Source organism: Thermobia domestica, chromosome 10 (assembly GCF_964235325.1).
Source record: "Thermobia domestica chromosome 10, izTheDome1.hap1.1, whole genome shotgun sequence".
NCBI lineage: Eukaryota > Metazoa > Arthropoda > Insecta > Zygentoma > Lepismatidae > Thermobia > Thermobia domestica.
In genome coordinates this window covers 55,139,829-55,167,480 of record NC_137463.1, presented here as the reverse complement: position 1 = coordinate 55,167,480, position 27,652 = coordinate 55,139,829, and the positions used below count along the sequence as shown (strand labels likewise).

At 36.3% G+C, this 27,652-nt stretch overlaps 1 protein-coding gene across 1 annotated transcript; it reads left to right on the top strand.

Annotated features, from left to right (window-relative positions):
* Nucleotides 1-27,636, top strand: LOC145661468 (uncharacterized). The gene is made up of 2 exons (XM_081726780.1): nt 1-67; nt 26,984-27,636. The coding sequence occupies exons 1-2, from the start codon at nt 1-3 to the stop codon at nt 27,634-27,636; spliced, it is 720 nt and encodes a 239-aa protein (XP_081582906.1).
* The last annotated feature ends 16 nt before the right edge of the window (nt 27,637-27,652 follow it).

The window sequence follows — 27,652 nt, the reverse complement described above, 5'->3', positions numbered from 1 at the left end:
ATGAAGTTCGCTGCTAATCATGCTTTGCTGCTTCAGCGTGAAAGCACAAAGGAGAAAATGGAAGACTGTAAGTACTTTGAGTTTGGGTAACAAACCACAGCAATAACTCATTTCTCTAATCAAATTCAGAAGTATACTAGAACATTCTCTTTTTCTCCTTATACGTGATCCTCAAGAGAGCTCTCTCATGACTTACTGTAATAAGCCATCAGACCGGGAGACTTAGGTTCAAATCTCGGTGGGAGCTCAAGTGGGTAGGATTCCGCTGTAGGCCCAAATATCTTATAGACTCGGTGCTGAAAGGGACATCAAATTATAATGCAACTATTAATGCTAAAACTGTATTTGTGTGTGTGAGTATTCTAGTATAGAAGCCAACTCTGCACCCCGTTCTTCTTTCTCTGTGCCGAGAGCCTTCTAATGACTCCACTACATAATATAAAGTCTATAGCAGTTTCCCTTGTTGCAACACAGTTAGCCTATTCGTCTTTGGTACATGACATTTAGGTTCGATTCTCGGCGAGATATTAAGTGATTTGGATCCCACTTTCAGCTGTAGATCCAAGTCTAATATAGTCACAATACTGAAAGGGATGCTTAACTCTTAATTAACCAACATTTATCAAACTTTATTGTCTGTATTCCATGTTTTTGCCACCCTAGGTTTGTTTCACAATAACATTCGTTGAACTGGCAGTATCACCGCATTTTTATCTTACAAGAAGAGCTCAGGCCTGTTACAGTTTAATTGTCCCTAGCGTTATTTCAGATTTTGCAGGAGGGACAAGATTATTTTCCGATATGAGAGTTTTAGCCATTTTTATTAATATATTAGTATAAAATCAATTAAGAAGAATGTGTTTTCCAAACTGAGGGATTACTCCTTGTTATCCTCAGATGACACCCATGGCTATGAGGAAGTCGCGCACCGTTGTCTTTATGATATTATTAAGTGTAGTTTTTTTTTTTTTTTAGCATTATAACAACTTCTATTGTATGTTGTAATATAAGTAAAATAAAAATAATTTTAAATTATTCTTCCATACTACAGTTATATGAGCTAATATGAATAACGTATTTTTTTCTTTTTGTTTAAGAGTTTGTGAATCAGTATCTAAACTGCAATTCACTAAGGGCCGCGGTGGCTCAGTGATAGAGCGTTCACCTCTGGTGCTTGGGGTCCCGCGTTCGATCCCAGACCCCGCCAAGTAAACCTTGTGGTGGACAAACACCGAGTGCGTGAGTTTTCTCGGGGTTTCTCCCGTTTCCTCCAACTTTCTTCATTTCACCATTTCATTCATTACTCATCATCACCGTCTCCTTTAGCCTAACCGGCATAACCGTATGTCGTAAAACTCAAAGATTTCAATTCATGTTTCCAATTCACTAAGCATTAGAGAACGGGGCAAGACAGTCTGCTAGCATTGAGCAGCGTGCCGGAGAGACCTTGTCACATGAGTGATTGCGGGATGGGAAGGCTTGAGCTCGTGGATTTAGGAATAGATTTACCAAAGTAACAAAGATCAAATGTTGATAATATTTACACCCATTCCCTGTCTCCTTCCACTCCCATTCCCATACTCATTCCATGGGATCTTATGTTTTCTAGAAGTTGTTATTAAGTACAATACAGAATCTGCATCTCATCTATATCGTAGCTACCAAGGATGTTATAAATAGAGGATCTGCCCAAATGTATCTTCATCCTATTAAATCGATGAAGCCAAAAACAACAACCGAGCATAGACACGTCTGATTGGCTACTCTTGTTTCCGCCATAGTCTGATTGACAACTTTCGTTTCCGTCATGATTGTTGGCTCAAAACATTGCGATCCTATTGGGCGGAGTGGGCAGAGTACGGGTGGTGAAACTGTGACGTATGGCTTCAAGATTTTGTTGTAAGGGCAGATCCTCTATTTTATAAGATCCTTGGTAGCTACCGTATTAGTAACGCAATTATTCTTACTTAGGCTTCAACTGTTCAATCAAAAAAATGGGTAAATAAAAGATAAGCATAAAAGATGAACAATTCCAGTACATTGTTGCATATTAGCCTCTTCAGTATGCATTGTATACGAATTTGCATAATTAAAATGTTTCTTTTATATGTATAAACTAAAATAATTGTTGCGCCGTATATATATATATCTGCTATCAAATATCATAAACATTCATAGGTGCTAAGGACTAAACATAAGAAACACTAGCCGGAGGGAAGCTTCTCTTTACTAGACTTAGGCGTTGTTGATGTGGATACCAGGCCCGTAGCCAGCCCAATAAAGTAGGGGCGGGCTGAAGTTAGGGGGGCCCGATCAACCATATTATAGTTCATTTGCATGCCTACCGTGAAAATTTTAGGGGGGAAGCAAAAATTTAGCCCCCCCAGACCCCTTTGGATACGGGCCTGGCGAAAACTCCTCCGAGATGTCTGGACCGTATTTTAACCAAAGTTGACGTGATGGTTCGAAAGCGAACGTTGAGTGTCGTAAGGAGTTGCATGTCTTAATCGGATATTCCATTGAGGAATAATCTCCGGAAAACGGGATGGTCATAGACTTATAATTGGAAAATAATTTGGTGCACAAATTCTCGTTGTAAACAATGGAAATCTAGAATTTTCAACATTAGAAATAGGGCGAAGCCCTTTTAGTTTTGTTCTACGAACACAATATTCTAAACCCACTATCCTTTTCGCTGATATGGCAAATTCAATTATTTGTATCCCGTGTTTGTTAAAGAAACCAATTAATACATTAAATATTTGAATGATCAATAAAAGTTGATCGGTTTGCTCCAAATCTGCAATTAAACGTATACTTAGGTTTAATATTATCTTTAATTATTACAATGATTTAGAAACAAAATAAAAATGATTATTAGTTTATGAAGTTTAGGTACTTCTTCAGCAACAAGGCTAAATGCTGCGTGAACCTGCAGTTTAAGGTGTAATTCGAACTACCGTAAGCTGTTCAAAATTTTGAAGTTCTTCCACCGGGAATAAAACCCGTAACCTCATGCGGCGAAAGCACGGGGGCTAACCACTAGACTAGCGGGAAGGGCTTCAAATGTATACTATCTTGTGTGTTAGTAATTTATCGTATTCTTACCGTATCTTGAAATAATGTTCGTGAGCGGGCCCAAAGTCAGGAGGCTGACGGAGACCGGCCACCAAATTTTCCCCTTTCTCACAATACTCAACAACTGAAGTTTCCAATCTTGTTTGACTGGCGTCCCAATTGTTAGCTAGCTCTGAATACTTCTCGTCCCTGCATACTTCACACCACCCTCACTGTCATGCATTGGTCATAGGATTTTTTTCTCTTACTCCTTCTGTGATTTCAAATGCAGTATTCAATTCTTAATTTTCAATTATAATAATAATCATAAGTACAAATGGTTAGAATACGATTATTATCAACAAGACTTCTGCTTATCGCTGTAGAGCAGTATTAATTTTTACTGGCTTTGTTATTGGTGAAACCATTCCTTACTCAATAGTTATTTCGTGCTGATACACTACTTAAAACCTTTTGTTACAACATTTGTAATATTTGTAATTACGAATTTCTTTTTACTTCAGTACTTAGCGTCCTTCTTGCTCGCTGTTCACGCTCCACAGGTTGGAAGCCACTGCTCTACACCGTTCTTACGTCACAGGCAACTATGGTTCTATTCTGAAACGGGGCAACGCAGCGATCGCTATACAGGAGATCGGTAGCTTTCTGCTCGGGCTTGATCTAAAGTAATTATATATATATCCTATAGACAATTGCAAAAGTGAGGGGAAACGCGGGGTACCTCGTTACCCCACTTCCAAAAATATCTATGGTGTCCCCCAGTTCCTAAAAATTACAATGAGCAAAGATAGGTATCGGGGATTACGTGACGTCATGCGTTCCCCTACCTTTCCAGATTCCCTTTTACCCATACCTATAGATAATCTAAAAATCCTGTAGTTAACTCTTAGACAGGTAATTGCTTCCATTATTGAAAAAATCCTAATATTCTACGTCTAGCTGCAAGAATACATTAAAATAATAACTACGTTTGAACTTGCGATACGGGTTAAGTTCCAAAGTTGGGCGTCCGTTTCAAACACAATTTTTAAAATTTAGAGGAAAAATATGGATAATTTGATCGTTTGTGTGCTTGATATAATATAAGAACCTCGAAAAATCTGTTTATTTGTTATATATAAGCGGTTATAAACATGGGACTATACGGCGAGCGGAGAGAACTACTTGGCGCAAGGTAACCGAACAGTTGCATTGTGGGAAAGAAACGAGCATTTATGCTATCAACATGACGAATGTACAATGGCAATGAAGCAATACGTTGATAACGAGCAAAATCTTTTAACGCCCAACTTCGGAATACATGCCTGGGATACTATGATTAGGGTCTACCTGTTGAAAAATGACTATGATTACTTCCAGCGAGAAACGAGTGGGACGTGGCTTGCTACTGTCATTTCAAATCCCAAGACAGTTGCTCCCGAGTCAACTTACATGTAACTTAATTTACAGTTGTTTACAAGTAAAACGAAACACATAACATATTCACAATTTCTACATACAGATAGCACTAGTTTCATAAGATTTACCCACATTTTTTTTTAACAGTTGTCACTACCACCTACTGTGCACTCAGAGAATCAAAGTGGGTTTACGCTGCAAATTTTCATAGAATTCAAGAGAACTATTGTCGTTACGAGAATTATCCGTTTCGCGGAAATCAATCTAAAATTGTGTACAAACAAATAACTAGTATCATGTATCAAATACATTTTGGGTTTCAGGATGTTTATTACAAATAAAGGAACACAAATAAGGACTAAAGCTGCCAAATTTCAAAACGCCTGTTCGTTTATTGATCTTATATCGCATTCATCCTCAATTATCCGGAATAAACACTCATTCTCAAAAGCAAATTAGCTCTTATGCATTTTACTTCTGAGTAATTGTTTAAATCACATTCTAGCACACATCAACTGTGAGCCTTGAGTAGAATGGCATCAGTCGTTTATGAGAAAACCGTTCTACACTGAGCAAAAAATTGTAAGTGGCGTACTTAAAAAGGTAGGTTACATGAGTAATTCCTGTAGTTTTTGGACTTACATTAAAGTACAGCAGACGTATAACTGAAAACGCGTGTTTTACAGTAATTTTCGTATGTGTTCCATCTATACGTACTTTTCGTATGAAACAATATAGGCGGTTAGGATCTCACATACAAATGGATATACTGTATATAACATACAGCTGAGGAATGTAACATAAGTATATGCATTGATATACGGAAAACTGTTAAATGTCAGACATCCGGCAACGGCATGATGTAACGTCTAAGGGAAGAGTCTATGTAGCATACGGATAACGTATGCTCCGTACTGATTTCTGTAGTAAGCAAGAGGATACCGTATATTTGTACAATATATCACTATCCGGAGAACGGATTTTTCTCAGTGTATAAGGACTCACTTCAGAAGTAAGCTACTCCTTGTACAATTTCTGAAAAGAAAGGTTTATATCAAATTCTATTTCCGTTAACAAAATTTTATGACTTAAATACTAGCACAATACCCATAACTTTTCTTAAAGTTCCAAAAGAAAGAAGTTCTAGAGTAAATTTCTTACATATTTTTTTTTTTTCATAGGAAAGCGACTTACACATATTATAGAATTGTTAATGAACTATAAATATTTAAGAAACATAATGCAATCTATCAGGAAAAGTTTTGAGGAAATTATAAATTTCACTTTTCATCTTTTTATTCAATTAAACTTATTTCTCTGAATAAAAAGGAAAGTCAAAACATTCCAGTGAAGAATCTTATAAAAGAACATTAAATTTGAAATTGAAGACTTGAATTGCGAAACATCCCAATTCCATCGCAGTATTTTTTTTTTTTTTTTAAGAAGAAAGACAAGAAGATTATACTCGCATGCTATTCTGTTTAGCTGAAATTATTTTGTATTTTTTTTTAAAAAAAGTTTTGATTTGGACTTACGTATGATGCAAATGGATAGCCCTTAAAACATAGATGTCAACATAAAATAAACAAAAAACGCAAAATACGAAGAAAAAGAGTGGACTTGGGATGTTATGCAATTCAGGTCTTCAATTTTATTCAGCATACATTATAACCTATAGGGAGCGAGAAATAGGCATAAAAAAAACTACTATTTTTCGTTCTGTAGTGGGGATGAAACGAGTAAATCGATTTAATTCTCGAATTTAATTTTTCTTTTTCTTTTTAAGATCACCATACTTTTTCCTCTTCTACCATTGCTAGAAAGTAAAAGGGGAGACTAGATTTAGAAATAAAAAAGTTTTTTTTTTTTTTTTTTTGAGAAAATGAAGATATGTTACGTAATTGTAGATTATGGTTTTGAAAAAGGCTCTCCAAATTTCAATGAAGTTTGAGACTTTAAGAAAAATTTTGAAAATGGTTGGGTTAGACTCGAAGGTATGAGAACTCTGAAAAGAAACAGAGAGAAATGAATGTATCATCTGTAATGTGACCATACGTCCCGTTTTGACAGGGACAATTCCGTTTTAGGGGCGTGTCTCGGCTGTACCTTTACTCAATGTAAAATTGTTAATAATTAATAATACCAAAGAGGCAAGAATTGAACTTAAATTTCCTACATTAAACATGATCTATAGTTCGCAGTACTGCTCAATTCAAGAGTCAACTACTCACCTAATGTAATATCAAGGATTCGAGCTAGGGCAAAGGAGCAAATCCAGGCAGCATCATGTCCTACTATATTGTAAGTTAAATGCTGTTTACATTTTATAGCTTATATATATCTTGTTGTATTACAATATAAATGAAATAGGTACTTATATTGGTACAAGTAGACAGTTAGATAGGAACTACTTTTTAGACAGACCTGTTTCACATTTCTCATGAATTTTAAAAACCCGGAACATGTCCCGTTTTCAACTGGAAATTTTTTGTAGGTCCACTGGAACAAAAACGAATGGAAATACTCCAATACTCTGGCAGCGTGAATATAATTATACCCTAGTGTTACATTGAATTAACTCGTGCGCGTTAGCTATTAGAGCAACGTGGATGGTGCCAAAATGAACAGATTATGTAACAAAGTATCATAACGTAATAAGATATTTAATTTGCAAACAGTCATAATACAGTATATTGAAAACTCTGAATAAAGAGGCACAGATAAAACATGGTTATTTGTCCGTAAGTGAGACTCATCTGTTTCAGAGAGATTACACGAATTTATATTATGCGGAAATTGGATATTATATAAAATATATCCATTAGTTATAAATGCATATGTAGGTTAATATAGAAAGACTGTACCAGGAATCCAATTACTGGTGGATGAGGGCAAATTCCTTTCTATATAGGCCTACAATCAAAAATATGGACAATGAATGTGGAACATGGGCGAGAAGAGCAAATCTTATTGCATAACTGGTATTTTTTTCGGAAAAGAAGGATAATTTTGTCAGGGAAGGACAGAATTTCCACAAAGAATTCTTTGCCATATGACTTGCTACCCACGATCCTTTTCACGTTGAGGCTTTTTAAAAAATTTTGTTCTAGTATTCTTTGTAACATTATTGTGTTTCCCTGTTTTATATTTTCTTATTTATTATACCGTTCACACGTTTAGAAATCGTATTTTTGATTGTTGCTTTTAGCTTGGAGCAGTGACGACCCCAGCTTTCATTTCTTAGGGGGACAAAAGAGGGGCAGATATATATTTCGGGGGGCGGTTATTTTTCATACCAAGAATGACAGTTTTATTATATTTGATCTACATTACAGTATTATAGGGAGCTGGCTTTAATGCGAGGCTGAGGAATTCAGATTTGATTGACAGGTGCTACCCCCGTCACCAAGAAACGATCATTCGACGGTCGTGGGCAGAGTTGCCAACGCGTTGTCAAAAAAAATCACCTAATACTCACTTAATTCAAAGAGTTTTTTTTAACTCGTCATTTACAAATTTTCATAAGCAGTTAAAGTATTTGGGTACATTTTGCATATTACTCATCTTCTATATTTTATAACCACACGCGTGGCGGAGCGGTCTAGCATTACTTCTCTAGCTTCGCTGTGTATAGTTTGCCCTCTCTTACGCTGTGAAGCCATTGTCAAATGAATAATAAGCAACAAAACCGAAACCACAACAGCACCCAACAAATAACCAACTCACACTCTCTTCAAAATTACATTCACGTGACAAATTTCTATCTCTGGCAACGCTGACATATAGAAGGAGGGTAAGGGAGTGTCGCAAGAGTCAAGCATAAAAAGTGTTGAAATTCCCCCCCCCCCCTCTGCCTCAGACCCCGCTGGCAAACAAGCTAGCTCCCTATAATACAAATATTTCGTTGTTGTTCTTATATTATATAATTATAAATTGAACTTATTTCAAGTAAAATTCATAACCAATAAATAAGATAAAGTCTCTTAATGAAATATTTTTCAATGCAACTTTCGATAGCCTAAATATAAATTAAATTAATTTTGGGCATGCTACAAGTAACACATTCATTTATATCATAGGTACTAATATATGCTATATAACGAGGGGTTGATGAAAAACTCGTAACCCAAGCAAGAAGGAGTGTAGGTAGAATGATGAAATTCAGTTTTGAGGAACATATCTCTGTATGTGCAAATACAAATTTTCATATTAAAACTGAAATTCTTTTGTGTTTTTCATGACTCTGAAGTGATTGTGTGTGTCCAACCAGCAAATTTCATGAACAACGAGATCACAGCTGTCATAAAATGTTTGTTCCACCGAAGTAAATTCATGAGGAAAGCAGTGAATCACTACGGGGCTCTCCTCCGTTAATACAGTGGTGAAGAAGTGAGTGACATTCGAGAAGCGAGTGACTCGAGCTTTAACGTGACGATTTCTCAATAGATAATTCTTTACATGCAGGATGACCAAAAGCAGTGACTGTCCCCGAAAATCATGAATGCAATTCGTAACATTATTCTTGAAAATTGCAGAATTTCAGCAAAACGTGTGTCAAAGAATGTGCACATTTCTGTGGAACTCGTCGGCAGCACAACTCATAATGATTTGGGCATGCGCAAGTTCTCGGGATAATGAGTTCCCAAAAATCCAAAAATCCAAAAATCTTTCAGGCGATTAAAAGAGTGATCCTTCAGGAGAATGCTTCAGCTCATCAAGCACTGATGCAACTGACATTGCATGATCTAGGATTTCAATGTCTAGATTATCCTGCTCATTCTCCAGATTTAGATCCGTCTAACTATTATTGGTACTTATTTCCAACACTCATGTAACACTTGAAAAGATGCCATTTCATATCTGATAAGGGTTTGCTACGAACAGTGGTGCGAGAAGGTCTCTAGATTTTTTAATCTGGTTTACAAAAACTGGAGCAATGTATAAGAAAGTGTATTGAATCTTGGGAAGTATGTAGAACAACTAAAATTTCATCATTCAGGCCCGTAGCCAGGATTGCGTGAAGGGGGAAAGGGTCCGTGACATGAAATACTGTGGTCATCACACCAGGGGCTCGATCATTCTAAACAACTTTACTGGAACATATATTTTGTTTCGTTTAGCCAGGATTCCGTAACCGGGGGACGTGACATGAAATTCTGAAGGCCCAGAAGCTCGATATGTTGGTTGTATTGATTTGTGAGGATATGTTGGTAAGTATTTTAATAAACTATGAAGACATCTCGAGTAAAATTTTAAAAAAGCTTATTGAAAAAGATTTTACAATATTTACATCCTTCCTCTGTTTATTCAAATATAACAATTTTCCTTTCATTATGACCTCAACTATTATAAAAAAGTACATATTCACTATTTTAAAAATTACATACTCAATAATGTCTTGTGAAATATTTTGCAATATCTACGTTCCTTTTTCTGTTGAATCAAATATTAACATAACTTTCTTTCCACATATATGTTTGTTTTTATTATTCCGTCAACTACTGTCTGTTCCAAATGACAGGTTAAAGGAGCAGTAGAAAATTCTTTTTGAAATAACATGTTTGATATTGCAAGGATGCGATTACGAAAAATAGCGATAAAAAATGTCCACGCTCTTACACAACGGCATTATGCTTTGGGAACCTTGAAATCTCCCTGACTAGTAGCAAAAATTCTGAGAATTCCGCAACTTTTCTAGAAATTTCAAATTCCCTGACTCTTCCAGGATATATCGCTCACCTCGCCACCATGTATTGCAAGTAATACAAATCTCCTCATAAGAAAGAGTAACCAAAAGCTTCCAGTAGTTTAATTTTAAAGTTGATACATCTTTTTCTCATTTTATTTTGTTTCATTCTTCCTTAATTTTTTTCATTTCTGCTCTCGAAGGGGGTGGGGTGGGGTCCGGACTTCCCCTTGGCTACGTGCCTGCATCATTCCACGTGCACTCCTGGGTTTGACTACGAAGTTTTCAGTAGCTCCTCGTACATTTCTACTCAATATGCTAGATGTCACGTCAGTGCTTTAAAGCAAAATAAACTAAGGGAGCACTAGTACATACCAATTACGAACTAAAGATGAGCACTCTGACAAAATACATCTTATTGGGAGTGAACTTAATTCCATATATTTATTATTGTCATCATTTCCAGTAAGGGAAAGCAAAACTAGTTTTATCTCCTCCACACATTAAGCTCTGGTACTGGCAAATTAAGCTATTTTAAGCTCATCTTATGAATATTGAATGCCGATAATATTATTTCAGAAAAAGTATAGAACCTTTAAATAAAACAAAATGTGTAACTGAAAACTTCAAATCTGGATAAATACAAACGAGTTATTTAATGCGTATAGTATAATTAATGGTATTACCTTTTTTTGGTAATTTCTAATCGTAGTTTATCCAATGCGAAGAAACAAGTCGATCAATTCTAATATTGTTGCTAGGCACAATGAAAGTTCTGGTTTCAGTTGAATCGGGTCTACAGTGTTGTCTATTCTCATTGTTGGAAATTAAAAATCATAAGAAACAACTAAGCTAAAATTTACGGAAAAAGAGCAAAATTAGAAAAGAGAAGTATATATGCATACCTAGACGCTCAAAAAAGAAAGCTTGAATATTAATCTGCTACATAGTAAATGAATGGTTAGTACAATTTGACAATGAGATTGGTTATGATATGTATAAAATACTATTTGTAGAATGTTAAAGATTGTATGAGTCTGGGAGGCGGTCAGGAAGCGCTTGCCTCCCTTGCCCCCCTCTGGCGTCGTCACCGGCTTGGAATTAATTTTTGAACAGGAGTGGCCTTTTCGTAACAGGTTAAAAATAATGAATATGATGACGTCAGCATTAAACACTGAAAGCAATCAATCAATATATTATTTTTACTAGCTTAAAATTTTCTTGAATACCTGTCGGAAAACAATTTATTTTGGAGAAATAATTCAAGAATCTTAAGTTCATCATTTTGAACTTTTCTGCGCTGTAGTTCACTATATCCTTAATATATGACAAAGGTATTTTGTAAGGGTTTTTTCTTCGTTATAGTTCACTATATCCTTAATGTATGACAAAGGTATTTTGTAAGGGATTTTCTTCGTTATAGTTCCTTATAGGGTCTATCCTTAATGTATGACAAAGGTACTTTGTAAAGGTTTTTCCTGCGTTGTAGTTCATTATATCCTCAATTTATGACAAAGGTATTTTGTAAAGTTTTTTTTTCTGCGTTATAGTTCACTATATCCTTAATGTAAGACAAAGGTATTTTGTAAGGGTTTTTTTCTGCGTTGTAGTTCACTATATCCTTAATGTATGACTAAGGTATTTTGTAAGTTTTTTTCTGCGTTACAGTTCACTATATCCTTAATGTACGACAAAGGTATTTTGTAAGCTTTTTCTGCGTTATAGTTCACAATATCCTTAATGTATGACAAAAGTATTTTGTAAGTTTTTTCTGTGTTGTAATTCATTATATCCTTAATGTAAGACAAAGGTATTTTGTAAGGTTTTTTTTGTAGTTCATTATATCCTTAATGTATGACAAAGGTATTTGTAATTTTCGTTTTTTTTTTTTTTTTTTTTTTTTTTTTTTTTTTTTTTTTGCCCACTGGACTGTATAGAAGATTTATATTTAACTCCCAAGAACTTTCTGCATTAAATGAAGTTATATGTGAGTAATTAATTTCTGTTATGAGGCCCTTTATGAATAGGTTTCCGAAACGTTAGGAGTAAAAGTGGGCTTTCAATGCCCATATGTGAGAGTATCTATAAAAGGGTTCCTTTGTGTAATGATACATACTCTTCTTTTTTGGGCCGCGGTGGTTCAGTGGTAGAGCGTTCACCTCTGGTGCTAGCTCCCGCCAAGTGAACTTTGCGGTGGACAAACATCGTGTGCGTGAGTTTTCTCGGGGTTCTCCCGTTTCCTCCCACTTTATTCATTCCACCATTTCATTCATCTCTCATGATCACCGTCTCCTTTAGCCTAACCGGTATAAACGTGGGACGTAAATCTCAAAAAATTAATTTCATTTCATTTTCTTTTCTTTTTCTTTTCTTTTTTTTTTGTGTGTTAGGAAAATACAATTACGGAGATATCTCCTATTTAGAAGAGAAATTTCACTGTATTTACCATCATGGCAATAACAGCAGTGCTGAAAATTTAAGCAAATAATTGACGCACTATATTTGTTCCTAAATAATGAGCCTCTTTAAAGAAATCACAGTTTCAGGAAGTGAATTACAATGTTTGGAAAGCGCTTTTTCCTCACAACAGAGTTGGATACATTGAAAGATATTTATTTCAGTTAGTTATCACCAGTAGCGGTTCGTGGTCTGTAGAAGTACCGGTTGCAATGTTGCAATATCAAAGGTATGTAGTTACGCGCAAGTGTTCCCCTCCCCCCAGTATTCTTGAGTCTTATCCAAAAAATATTCAGGAAATATGAAGAGGATAGTCCTTATAAGCTCCATTTGTATATTTATTGATTAAAGTGTATTCTTTAATATTGATTTAATATATGTTATTTCCTTACGTTTATACACTATTTATATACAAAAACTTCTACGTTCATGTTATTGAACAAGAAATAAATCGAATATATAGCATGTGGTGTAAGCCATGAATGATATCGTTAACCCAGAAAGAAGAAAAAAAGCAAGAAAATTGCATATATTCATGCACACAGTTAAACAAAATTATTTAATTAAGTAAACTATGCATTATTTTAGAATGAAAGGTCTTTCTTCGTTCTTTTCGAACTTCAAATTCTTCTATGACTTCATTAAAATCTGAAATGTTGCTCGCCAAGTTTTTCTGAATAGAAAGCACTGGAAATATTTTCCGCTTTATTTTCTTTAAGGTACAGAAACACCCCTCTCCTCCGACAATATGCATTTTGTTAGCATTTCTTTGTATGAATATAAGGAACAAAGAGTTCATTTTCAGTAACTACGTATTTTTGTCTGCTGTTCTATTATAAAGAAGCATGAAATATAAGATTTTTTCCTTCAAAAATGAAAAAAAAATAATAATATTTTAACATTCCAGCAATTTAGGCTAAAGAAGACAGATGAGTATTGAAAGTGAATAATTTGAGATTAATTTTTTATGCTCTTCGCCGGAAATTGAACACGGGATCATGTGCACGAGGGACACACAGCTAGGAATTAGACCAGTGGTAAGACATTCTCTTCTTCGAGTCAAGATCGCCCCTTCCCCCCCCCCCAGAATAGGATATTTTTTATTTTAAAAATAAAATCTATCCCAAGAATTTTTACCTTTGTATTATAAATGTAAAATAAAATCTATTGACTTCGAACGACTGCCCTCTCCCAAATATTCAGCTTGGATCCGCCCCTGCTACCACCCGACGCGTATTTGCTCTTTGCGAGTTTCTGTTTGGTGACTAACTTCTTTCTCCCAAGCGTCTATATCTCACTCAACCTATCAGTTGAGTCAAGCGCTGCCAAACGGAGGAATTCGTAACTACTACAGAAGCTGACTATATAGCCTACCAGTTGCAACGAAATAGCAACTGGAAACGTGTGATACGGGAGGATAGCAGCGATGCAAGAATAAATCCACTTCCTCATGTTAAGAGATAGGAGCTCGCTGCCATATGCTCAATGTTACTGCTTCCAGTGGCAACGCTTGCTGCCACTGGATTTGTATATCACTCTCTTTCTTTCAGTTTTTTTAAATTAATTTTTTTAGAAATGCATCAATACTGTTTTGCGCTCAAGAGCAAAGGTTTATTTTTTACTGATACACTACTTTAATACTTAAAAATATCTTTAGTATTAAAGAAATATCCGGTTGCACAACCATGCAACATATAGTACCAGCCGCCACTGGTTATCACTGTAAGAGTACTTAAAATTCAGGATTTTATCTGGCCAATTAAGAGTGGAGTAACGAGTATCCATATTCATTAACCACTTCCATAACTTTTAATGCTGAATTCATTGTCGCATCACCTGACGCCACTTTTATTCCGACAATTAAGAACTCCCTCTCGCCATAAAAGATTTCCTTCCTAAGTGAGTAATGCCACGTTATCTGGTAAGTGATTACGCTATGCGTTTTTTTTCTTTTAAAATGCTGAGATTTCTTTCTTAGGCAAAAAAAAAAAAAAAATGCTTGAAATACTTCTCATTTACTATGGGTAAAACGGATAAATATTGTATTAATAATGTTGAGTTTTGGTTTTCTTGTCATCTAGGTAAGTTTGATTGTTTCATAGGGTTGCAATTCAAACCAACTGTTCCAAACATTCGTTTCAAAACTTAAAATGTTTGTCTTTTCTATGATGGTATTAATTGGAAAGTTGATATCCAGTACGATTTCCATGTTACGACCACTATCATCATCATCATACACACAATTGTCATCAAAATCATTAAACTATTCTGTCATTAATGATGGTCAATTGCTGTCAATCATGCAGTTTATTAACTCCTCTTACCTCTTTGTCTCAATGTAATAGTTGATTAATTAGTCATTTATAATGTGTTTCCACTTCCTCTTGTTCCTTCCACAGCGTTTTTCGGTGAAATGTAATGACATCTCGTATCATTTCATATAAATGTGTGTACTCGTGTCTACGCGTTCCCTTGCAAACAGTAGATGTTTTCTCTTGATAATTAGAACTCACATGAAGTGCAAGAATGTCTCTTCCTTGCAGAGTGCACAGTATCAGAGTATCTAGTGCATTTATTTATTTGATTGTGTACAGTAAAATGGTTTGATGCTAACTTGTTACTTATTTGCACGAGTGGTTACAGTAGTTTGTTTTAGTATGAACAGTTCCAAAACTGTCTTGGCAGTTCGCTTTTCCTTCGATACACGATGTATATGCATATTAGTTTTTCATAAATGGCACGAGATATTTGAAGCTCTTTCTTCTCTTCTTTTTTAATCGTATTCCTACATGCATTCCACAGATAATGAATAGGAACTTCGCGGTATCGCATTGTCCCGATCAGGCAATTCGAGAAATGCTTTCCTTATTTTTTTCTTCAATAATTTTCACTTCAGTGAAATCTTTCATTTTAACGTACCAAGATTATGTTGCTAAGGCTAAGGAAGACGAATATTAAGTCAATCATAATGGAAGGATCGGTGGGATGAGAATGTGGGAGGGGATGGGAGTACTCTGAGTAAAGCAACGGACGCGATGTTGTCCACAACCACTTACAGGGTCGTGAATCGAACCAGGGACTACACATACATTCCAGGGGTAAGCGTAGTCCATGAAGGAATATACAGAATGTTGACATTGTGTCTTCTACAGAGACAGTGAAGTCAATAGACAATACATTCGAGTTGTTTCGTACTTAGCACACTTTCTATCAATTGACTTTGATCACTGTTTGAGGAAAATTATTGAAACATGACCTAACAAAGAACAAGTCAAGAAAGTCAACGACTAACTTGTGCAGTATTGACTTCAAAATCGTACCGTGAAAAGTATATGAAAGTACTGTAGTCAATAGAACAGGATCATACTCTACATACTGTAGAAAGCTGGCACGTTACGTTAAACTGATAATTGAAAAGTGCCAACCGGATGCTATACAACTGGCTTAATCCTAAAGGAAGATGCAGTACATTACCATGCACTACTGATTTCGGCAAAATTGCATTTGCGGACTAAAAATGTAAATATGAAGAATACTAATTTATATTAGAGGATTGCTTGTTTTATTAAGCAGTGCCAAATGTACAAACACGAGAGGGGGGGGGAGGAAAACCAGAAATGTTTAGGATACATGTTTTGGCGCAGGTTCGCACCCGGATTATTTTTTTTGGGGGGGGGAGGTGTCCAATGTCTGAGGCAGGAGTTCCAATTCTACAATATACTAAGCCTATGTAGTATTGAGCCGATGTTTAACTGGTTTCTACACCCTAAAAGACGATAAGTAATTGTTAAGTATTGCCTCCTATATTTACAAGAATTAATTTATGGAAATAAATCATTTTCACAAGAAAGGAAAGAGTACAAATGAAGTGTAAAATAAAATCTTTACTCTACACCAATCATTTCACTGCTAGAAAAGTGTGAATAGGTGCGCTCGTGCATTGGCGTAATTAGGATGTTTTGCTACGGAATGTGGGTAATGACTCCATACTTCTATGAAGTGAAAGAACCTTCCAATGGCCACAGTTTCAACATGTATTTTAGCAATATTCTAGGGGAAGGGGATTGTTCTAAAGGATCTGACCCAGTCTAGTTTCACCTATGATAAAGCTACAGTGAATCCGGTTTCTCTTGACAATTGGTCTAATATCATGGGCTGTCTTTGGAGGCGCTTAGAGATCGGTGTTGGATGTTCAATATTTGAAATTTTCACTTCATTTCTTTCATGCGCCTAAGGAAACATGTATTTAAATAATTGTAAGTATAGTTCATTCACAAGTAAAACTCTTTGATTGCGTATATATTTCTATTCATGACAGTACTCGATAACAGAAGCACGTTATTATGATATAATACTCGATTTTGAAAATGAGATACAAAAATAAAAGTATTAAAATTTAGGAATACACTGCTTGGTGGGCACTCAATCAATAAATAATTAAACAATAAACAAAAATTAGCTGTATTTTTTAAATGTAAAAAAAATAATAATTTTTGAAGCCAGTTCATCGTACATGTGTACGGACCTCATGTTGCTTCTAGAGGTGGTTCGACGTACACGTATACGTCCCTGTAGTAATGACGAAATGATGAATATTCTTCCATTTGCTGCTTTCCAACATGAACGAAAATGCATGTCACTCAAGAATAGACTGCAATGTCCTACCATCCATGGGCGCTCGAAGAGGGGGGGTGGCAGGGGGCTCGGGCCCCCTGGCTCACGAAAATGTAAACCTAATATAGTAAACCACTATATTAAATACCAGAAATAAAAGACGTAATGTAGCAACCATGGAGATGGCCCCCAGTAGAAAATTTTCTTCCAGTGCCCCTGATACCATCTGATAGTTTTCTAAACTGTACCATATAAGTTGGACTTCTAAACCAGCAAAAACACAAGGCGGAAGAAGTACTTTGTAATTGCAATCTAACATTTTATTATTATTATTATTATTATTATTATTATTATTATTATTATTATTATTATTATTATTATTATTATTATTATTATTATTATTATTATTATTATTATAGTATAAATGCTATTATAATACATTTTCTTTTGTAGTGAGAACTTTTGTGTAGAAGTCCTGAAGATTTTTATTATCATTGTGCAAATGATTTTTAAGATGTGTTCAATTTTGTGATATTATGCGAAAATTGCTGTTTTTGTGATTTAAAATTACCGCCTCTCGCAGCGGCTTATGGGTATTTAACTCCAAGCTCGAAGAGTTAAACACGATTTTAATCTGTAATTTATAGCTGGCCGAAGGCTCGGCCGAAACAATTAATATAGGACTGTGTGTTGAAACAAAACTGCAAAATTCAACGAAAATCTAAAGCACATGCATTTTTGAAGACTTTATTTTTTCTCTCTCAGTAATCGTCTTTTTCATTTTTCTATCTTTGCTAGATTTACAAACTCACTTGCTTCCCAAAGGAGGTCATCTTATTATCAAGACTTTATATTTTCATGAGAACAAAGTAAAAAGAAAAAAAAGTCACTCATGTATTCTCTTACGCATCCCGTGTACCGCATAATGGGAGAAAAGCAAGTTGTATTACATGAAGAAAATGCCCATGAGGAGGTCCTCGGTTTAATCTCGCGATTCAAGACATGGCTAGAACCAACGGTGGGATCTTTTTTTTTTTTTTTTTTTTTTCGTTTAGTTCTTCGTTTCGTAGACCCAGAGGCGTGCAACGAATTTAACTGTTTTTCTTTCTCATGTTTAATTTCTTTTCCTTTTTTCTCCTTTTCTTTGGGAGCAGTGATATTTTGTGTTCCCTTAAGGAAATTCTGCAAGATTATGTATACAGGTCAGTAACTACAAAGGGAATGTAGGCTTGCGTACGCCGGGTTTCATTTCCTTCAGATTGTTTCAAGTTCCAACAAAGAAATAGTCTACGCATGGAATGAATTTAAATGATGATGCGTCTTTTTTTTCTTTCACTTCTTTCTTAACATTCTTTTAGGTAATACTTTAAATATATACACCATATATGAAAATTTTAAATTCATGGACATGTTAAGAGTTCCCCGTGGCTACATTTTCTATGGTTAGCGTACGACACTTCGAAGCGGAGGACCCAGATTCGATTCCAGGTGTCACTTTACGTAGACCGGTCGCTTGATTCATTAGTGCTCATTGTGCAGCAAGGCTATTTGAGACATGGCCTACAGATTAACGTGAGATCCGAATCGTAGAGCTCCTACCACGAATAGAACCTTAGTCTCCTGCTTCAAAGAAGCGTATGTAAATCGTATAGCCATGAGGGACCTCTCCCAAGCATTTTGGTTCCAAAATTAAGTTGTGGATTAATGCCTCCTTTAATTATTTTTTCTTATCAAACCTGTTAAATTGGAGTTCCCTCGTGACTAAGTGATTTGTGTACGCGCCTTTGGCGTAGGCCCGGCAGAAACTCATGTGTTTAGATTTCATGACAACTGTAAGTGGACGCCTCATATAACCTCGCTGCTGAACGGGACGCTAAAATAAAATTAAATCAAATCAAACCTCCTGCTAAATTTACCGATAATTAATTATCATACAATTAATCTTGCAATGCAGCTCGAAATACACATTTAAAAGCAAGATATTAAGTGTAAACTTAAAAGCAACAACTCAAAAATTAGGCAAGTTTCTTATATTCCTAAGCCCAAACTCTTTCGCCTAATTTTTACCAATTCATTGATATGGCCCGTACCGAGCTCATTCGTGCCTATATGGCTCACAGGAATGTCTTCCGCACGGGAAATCAAGATTTAGCTCTCGAAGGAGGAAGCTCCGGGTATGAGTTGGCCATCCGGACCCGAAATAATTTTCTGCATATATATTTCCTAAAAAGAATACAATTCATTTCCAATAGTTCACGATAATTATCAATCTGCTGGACACAACACACTCCTGAGAGTGGTAGCAAACATATTATTAAGAGTGACACCTACTTGTAATGCCACAACACGATTGACGTAAAAAAAAAAAAAAAAAAAAAATGTGCCAATACAAGCCGATCATCCTTATGGAGCTTATGTACATTTAGGGATAATTGTTTTTCTCTTTTTTTCTTTTTGTATATCTTAAAATTGATTATGTTTGATAACGACGTTATACATTAAAAGGATTTGATTTGAGTTGAGTTTAGTGTCCCGTTCAGAGACGGGACTATATGCATTTAACATGGGAGATCCTACAAAAATCGAATCCGGATTTTCCACGCCAAAGGCGCGTACGCTAAGCGCTTAGCCACAAAGAAACTCTCCATTAAAACGAAATGGATACCGAAATCAACCTATTTATTATGGGATGACACTAGAAAGGTGATACTACATAGAATATGGTGAATGAGATGTAATCCCAATATTTGATTGATTCTTAAGCTAACACTTAATTCTACTGTAGAAAGGAATTTGAAAAAAGAATAAAGCAAACAAATTAATAACGAAACAATCAACAACAAAATTTTGGAAGGAATTTTAGACTAAAATATATGTTATACTACACACGGGAAAAAATAAGAATGATGTCTGAGTTTTTTTTAAAAATAAAATCGAACAGGCAATTTACACTGCAAAGAACTAACTATGAATAGTAGTAAAGAATTTTGAAATCAGGTAGACCGGACATTTAACACAGGAAGGAACTAACAATGAAGTCTGCGAAGGGAGTTTGTAATAAAATCATTCAGGACTTCCATATGAAAGAATCAGCTTAACATTTCAGTTGTACGATTCAGTGAAACTTGCTGAACCTACGCTCTCTGCACAGCGCACCATTCCCATATGAGCATGAATCTTATTGTCATTCCTTACAGCATGTCCCTTTGCAGACACAAGTGAAAGACGTCTTGATAAAAATCGGCAAGAGATACCGTAAAGGGAATATTTTTTCGATTACTTTTTCAATATCTTGCACCGTTTGCAAGATTTGAGCCTACTTCCGGTTGGAGTTTTTAATTCATGTATGATCAGTGTTTACTTTCTTCTTGCATGCAGTATGTAGTAAGCAAATACATCACACACACAATTAATTAGAATGTCAATGATATATGGTGTTCATTGGACAAAACACTCCAAACAATAAAGATTCAACTTAGACTGGAGAAATGGTTATCCTTCGTTTTTCATTATAATTTGGCCATGAAACAAAACGCCTGAGTGGTATGCAATCCACATATACAATTATGTTGTGTCGGAATGTATAATGCGTAGGATATGATGCTTTAAAATATGAAATGAAATGTTTAAGTTTTACGTCCTACAGTTATGCCCGTTAGGCTAAAGGAGACGGTGATGATGAGAGAGATGAGTGAAATGGTGGAATGAAGAAAGTGGGAGAAAACGAGAAAACCCACGAGCACGGTATGATGCTTTAGTTTTTTTTTTAAATTTCAATACTTCCAGTGTACCCGTAAAAATGTAATAAAGAAATAGTGGCCATGTTTTATAAATTTTCAGTTAGAACTGGACAATCTACGCAAAGTTTGCAATCGATCAATGAAAACGTCATCTTTCTAGAGCCTGTAGTTTCCGAGATCTCATTGTCGAAAGGATTGGCCAAAAACATATGAACGTCTACAAACGTATAGTTTAAAAAAACTCCAAAGATATCAGCACAATTCATTTTCATTGATTTTGGAGAAGGCTTATTAAAATACAAAGGCTTTGTACAATAATTTTAAAACATAAACTTTATATATAAAAAATATGTATTTAAATAATTTACTTAAAGTACACACAGTTTAAAATATTTGTTTCTGTTAAACGTGAATCACAAATAACCGTAAATCAAAGGATTGAAATCCAAAGTTAGAGGTTGGCGTTCAGAAGTTTTTATTCCAACTTCAAGGTGTCTTTACGCCTCTTGGACCTGCCCTCTCAGCTCGCACTCATCCTACTGATCGGCTCTATCTCAACTCGCCATCATTCCAACCTCATGTTGATCATCTCTTACCCGACGATTCATCATTGACAGCTCCTGTTACTGTCACCGAAATTACTACCACTGTCGCTCCTAGGCGTAACACCGCTCCATGGCTAGATTCTATTACATATCGCCATATCAAAGAAGGGCCATAGATTCTCCATATTCTTCCGTCTCTCATATTCATGTTCATCCTCCGTAGTGGTTTTATTCCTAATGGTTGGGAAACCTCTAAAACTTTAATGTTCATGAAACCGAACAAACCACCCTCGTCTGTGTCTTCCTATTGCCCAATTCAACTCTCCTTGTTTTCAGCAAGATACTCGAACGGATACTTGTCTCTCGTCTACACACACATCTCGCTGATCGTAACGTAATTACCTTTCATCAGGCCGGATGCCGTCCGAATTACAGCATTAATGATGAACTGGTCCGCCTGACTACGAACATCACTGCTCAATTTAATCAATCCAAGCCTTGCTGTCTCGTCCTTTTCGATTTAGAAAAGGCTTTCGATAAAATTTGGCATCTAGACTTTCTATATAAACTATTTTATTTCCGACTTCCAATCTGTTATATTCGCTTCATTTACAATTTTCTCTCAAGTCGCCTGACCTACGTTTCCATTAGTAATGTTCTCTCTCACCCTGTATTTAACCATTCTGGTTTTCGTCAAGGCCCTGATTTGTCCCCGCTTTTTTATTTACTTTATGTAGCTGACTTCCCTACCCTTCCTCCAAACGTCAGTCTTTTTCAATATGCGGATGATACGGCTTTTCTGGCACCGGGAATACTATGCAACACATCAACCACATCCTTCAAACTGCCATCGATGCTTTCCTTTAATTGTGATACGTGGCGACTCAAGCTTAACGCCAATAAAACTCAAACCATTATCTTTCTCCCACCAGGTAAACGCAGTCGGGTCCATTGCAATCCATCCAACCTTAGTACTGAGATTGCAGGTACACTACTTGCTGCTAGTTCCACAGTCACATACCAGAACAATATCTGACTCCCATCTGAAATGGTCTGCTCATCTGAAAAGTCTTGCTCTAAAAGCGACCAACCGACTGAACTTACTTCGACGCCTAACTGAGACTACCTGGGGTCTGAAACCTAAAATACTACTTAACATCTACAAGGCATTTTTACACCCTGTTTTGACTTATGGCTTTACAGCCTGGCTTTCCGCACCGCTACTACCGCTGACTCCAAATTCTTGAGCGCCAGACCCTACGCCTTGCCTTCCGAATTAAATTACCAAGCCTTACACGGGACTTATATGACAGGACGCCTTTCCCATACATTCTCTATCATGTAGAAGACCTCAGACTCAGGTACGTTTCAAAGCGATTCCAGATTCACCATCCATTGCTCTTTGACGCTATGCACTACAAACCCACTCTCCGCAAACCTTCCACTATTTTAAGGCATTTTCCACTATCTCTGATGTTTACTCTGTACCACTATGTTCTCCCACCCAATAGTCCCGACTTTCAACTTCTTGAAGACTTCCTCATTGCAATCCCCCCACCATATATAATTCCATCTCATGTTGCACAGTGACCTCACCGCACTAACAGGGCTCTCCTCGTCTCCATTGCGTTCAGAGCAACCCCTGGACAGAAGATAACACTCATTCGTCTCTGTAACCTAGAGACCTGCACGGGCCGGGCTTGGGCGCGCCGACTCTGCTATTTCGTTGGGTCGGGCCTGGCTTGGGCGGGCCGACACTGTTATTTCTTTGATTCCTCACTGATTTCTCTTCAAGTCGGGCCGGGCTGGTGCCGATCAATTGCAATTCTTTAATAATTATTGACTTTCGTTAAACGATAATTAGAATAAAGCCAAACGTTGAAGAAGTGTGTCCGTGAAAATGTTACAAAGAATGCAATAGCTATTTACAGTTTGTGTTGCTTAGCGGCTCCACTTTCACTATAGAGGATTGCAGGCATTATGCGGTAAATTGAGCTCTGACTTTGACCTTCACTGAATTCAAAATATAACAAGAAGGGGTGGGAATGTTTTACCTGTCGCTAAACAATATTGCCATCTTCACTTTATGCTAAAAATCAATTAAGTTAGATTTTTGTTACAGGGAATAGAGTTTTTGTTCTTTCGATGATAGGCAAAGTTCTAGGAGGCAATGGTACCATTCGGGAGGCAAGCGTCAGGTTGTGAACCAGAGTTTAGAAAATGAATTTGAGGGTTAGGTCGAATTTAGTACTAAATTTTGGAAAGATTGGGGCTCGAGCTAAATTTAAAAAAAAAATTATCGGGCCGGGGTCGGGCCAAAAACTTTGAAAATTTATCGGGCCCGGGCCGGGCTTGGGCCAAGAATTTTAAAAAACTTATCGGGCCGGGCCGGGCTCGGGCCGAAAATCTCCAAAACTTTTCGGGCCCGAGCTGGGCCGGGCCTAGGTACGTTCGGGCTAGATTGGGCTCGGGCCGAAAAATTCGGCCCGTGCAGGTCTCTACTGTAACCCTCTTCTTTGTGTTGTGTTGTGATGTCAAGTGCACTTCATAGTTTCATTTCCATTTTCACCGATGCTCTGCTCTCATGTTGAATTGTTCGCCAGTGTACATTTCCTTTTCCTGACCTGATGATTATGGTTAACGGCCGTAATATCCTCTAATGTTAGTGAAATTACGATATAATAAAGTTAATAAAATCTCCGCCTGACTACAATAGCTCAACTCCTTGGGTGGGTGCTAGCCGGGACTAGCAAACAACAAAGCGTTTTTATTCCTATTATAGCATTTTAAAAGATAGTTAATTGAGTTTAGAATAAGTGCCTGACTAAAATTTACGTTAGTTTGCACTTACTCCGTGGAAACACCAACTATTTATTTATGTCTATTCGCTAAATTAACTTTAAAAGATAATTATTCTCTCTTAACTGAAAACAGTTAATTAGTTTCAAGTATAAGAAGAAATGCAATCCTTAGCATAATTTATTAGTTTCCACATCTATTTAAAAACCATATCCCTTACAAGCACTTTTGTAGTAGATCAAAGAAAATAATTCGTTCAATTTGTGTACGTGACATCTGTTTTTGAGTCTTAAATATTATCATTACTACTACTAGACTATAATAGGTATATCATGAGTTTACTATAAACTTTCAAAAATATAAAAATAAATAGCTTAAATATTTTTATCTCTCAAAAAGTGGGCCCCTAGCTTCCCCAAATCCCAGGCTAGATCCGCCACCGCGTACAGAATTACGCCATATGCTTACGTCCTGTAGACTAAAGGATTCAGGTTATTAATAAAAGTAATTTTTTTTATAATTCAATTGGTGGAATTGAGAGTTTGAGAGGAAACAGGAGAAGCTCGAGAAAATCATGAACATTTTGTTGTACACTACAAATTAACATTGGCTGGGACGGAAACAAGGATTCCTCGCACCAGACATAAGAGCTCTGGTCCACCAAGACATCGTATCCCACAATATTTCGCTTAAAAATAGAATTCTCAGCATTTCGTAATACAACGTTGTAGTAGTTATTCTAGCTGATCTTTAGTAACAGTAGATTGGATCACGTCTTAGATTAAGGAATATTAAACAGCGGATTCAGCCCAGTTCAAATCCCTTATCACCCGTGTTTGGGATTATTTGTGTATTTAACAGTGTGTGTGCCTTTAGCTGGCAACAGTGTTCAAGTTGCTTAACGCTTTTCTATTGTTTGGTGTGGGTGAGTGTGGTGGCAGCAAGAACATGCAGATTTGGTGGACCATATATTATGGTCGAAGATCAAACATTTTAGCACAAACAATAAGCCATCGTATTACAAACATTTACAACTAACAACCTTGTGAACATGTTTATTCTTGTGTATTATTATTGTGTGCAAACTGAAATTGTAATCATTAAATACAGTGAATTTATATTGGGTTGCATTCATGTGGTGTACGAATCAAGCCTTACAGTCCACTACTATGAACATTGTTTTTAGCATTGTCATTGTACTTGAGTGAAGTTAGAAATATATACATTCATATTGTACATTTGGTCCTATCCGGGCCACATGAGTGCAAAGATTTCTGAGAATTGTTCTGTGCTGTTGTGAAGAGAAATGTGTTTGTGTCGACCTATATGTGGTGCTATCACGTACGTTGGACAATAATCACGTTTTGTGTAGGCGGACAGCTGTTGTACCAGGACCACGCTTCTGGAGTATATTTCATAGGTAAAAAAGAAAACAAAACATCAACTTCAGGTCAGTAGTTTTTTTTTTATTCTTCATATTTCTGCGTAGCATTTAATCATGACTGAATCACACCAGCGTCTTTTAAGGCAAAGATCTGCATACAGAGGCCAGTTAACCAGAATAAACACCTTTGTTCAGGCCTTTGATCCAAATGAAGGCAATATAGAAGAAATACGTGCACGCTTAAAACATCTAAATAACGTTTGGTCAAAGTTGCAGGAGGTGCAAGATACTATTGAAATTGATCAAATCGAACCCGAAGCGGAAGCAATAAACGCTCGTGCAGAAATTGAAAATGTGTATTTTTCTTTAGAGGCTCAAATGCAAGCACTTGTTTTAAAGCATGGAAATAAAGAATCAGCTGTTAATAATAACACTAGCAGTAGCGCACAAGTTAAATTACCGGTCATACAGTTGCCTGCATTTGACGGGAACTGTAAACATTGGTTATCATATAAGGACACTTTTATATCTCTTATTCACGAGAATAAAGACATTTCCACAGTACAGAAGTTTCAGTACCTCCGAACTTCTCTTAATGGCGAAGCGTTAAACCTAATTGAAAATTTACCAATTACCGAAACAAATTATTCAGTAGCATGGCAATTACTCGTTGACAGGTATTCAAATAAAAAGCTAATTGCTTCTTCTTACATTCACGAAATACTACAAATCAAGCCAGTGTATAAAGAAAATGTAAGTGAACTTCGCGCTTTTATAAATACAGCTACTAGCAATATAAATGCGCTACAAGCACTTGAGCCAAACGTAAACCTCACAGACGTAATTTTGACCCAACACTTTGTATCAAAATTAGACGCAACTACTAGAAAGTCATGGGAGCTTCAAAATACGAATTCTAATTTTCCTGCTTTATCAGAATTCTTTTCGTTTCTCGAGAAACGTTGTCAGGTGCTTGAGAACATGAGAACTAGTATTGATGGTGTGAAGCAGGGTAGTAGCGTACAAAACAAACAAGCAAAAAGTATTCAGTCATCAAAGACTTATTTATCAACATTTTCAAATGCATGCGAATTTTGTAATAACCAGCATCCCTTATATTCTTGTTCGTCTTTTGTGAATGCGGCACACAGCCAAAAGTTAGAGTGCATTCGTAAAAATAAATTATGCATGAATTGTTTGAAAAGTAATCATTTTTTGAAGAATTGTAAATCGAGAGGTTGTAAAAAGTGTTCCAAAAAGCACAATACATTATTGCATGTAGACGTAACAAAGGACAAATCAGTGCGGTTTCCAAGTTTAAGCAGTGGCGCGGTACAAGAGCGTAGTAACAACTCAGATTCCAGTGAAAATTTAGGGCAAGTGTCATATTGTGCATTAAAGGCTAGGCCTAACGCAAGAGTGTTGTTATCTACTGCAATAGTAAAAGTAAGGGATAACAAGGGAAATTTGGTTCCTTGTCGCGCGCTTCTAGACAGTGCTAGTCAGACCAATTTCGTGACCGAGAATTTGGTGCAACAATTGAACATCAAACGGTATAGACAGTATACTCCAATTCAAGGCATAAATCAAGCAACATCTAATACAAAGTACTCTGTAGATATTTGTGTCCATTCATGTGTTAACACATTTTCATTGAATATAAGTTGTTCAGTTCTCCCTCACATTACAAGTAAACTACCGGAAGAAAGAATTAATTATGACGATTGGAACATTCCCAAGGACACTGTTCTAGCAGATCCTACTTTTAATACGCCTGGAGACATAGATATTCTTTTAGGTGCGGAAGTATTCTACATAATTATGAAGTCAGGACACAAAACACGGCCAGGTGATTTTCCAGTGCTTCAGGAGACAGAATTGGGATGGATCGTGGCAGGACGCATTCCTCAAGAACGTGACCCCCATATTCCATGAACAACATGTTTTGTGA

Excerpts from the sequence above, each read along its gene's own strand:
- LOC145661468 (XM_081726780.1), top strand. The coding sequence starts at position 1 with ATGAAGTTCGCTGCTAATCATGCTTTGCTGCTTCAGCGTGAAAGCACA. Across the intron at positions 68-26,983 it reads AAAGGAGAAAATGGAAGACT|ACGTAACAAAGGACAAATCA; the intron begins GTAAGTACTTTG and ends TATTGCATGTAG.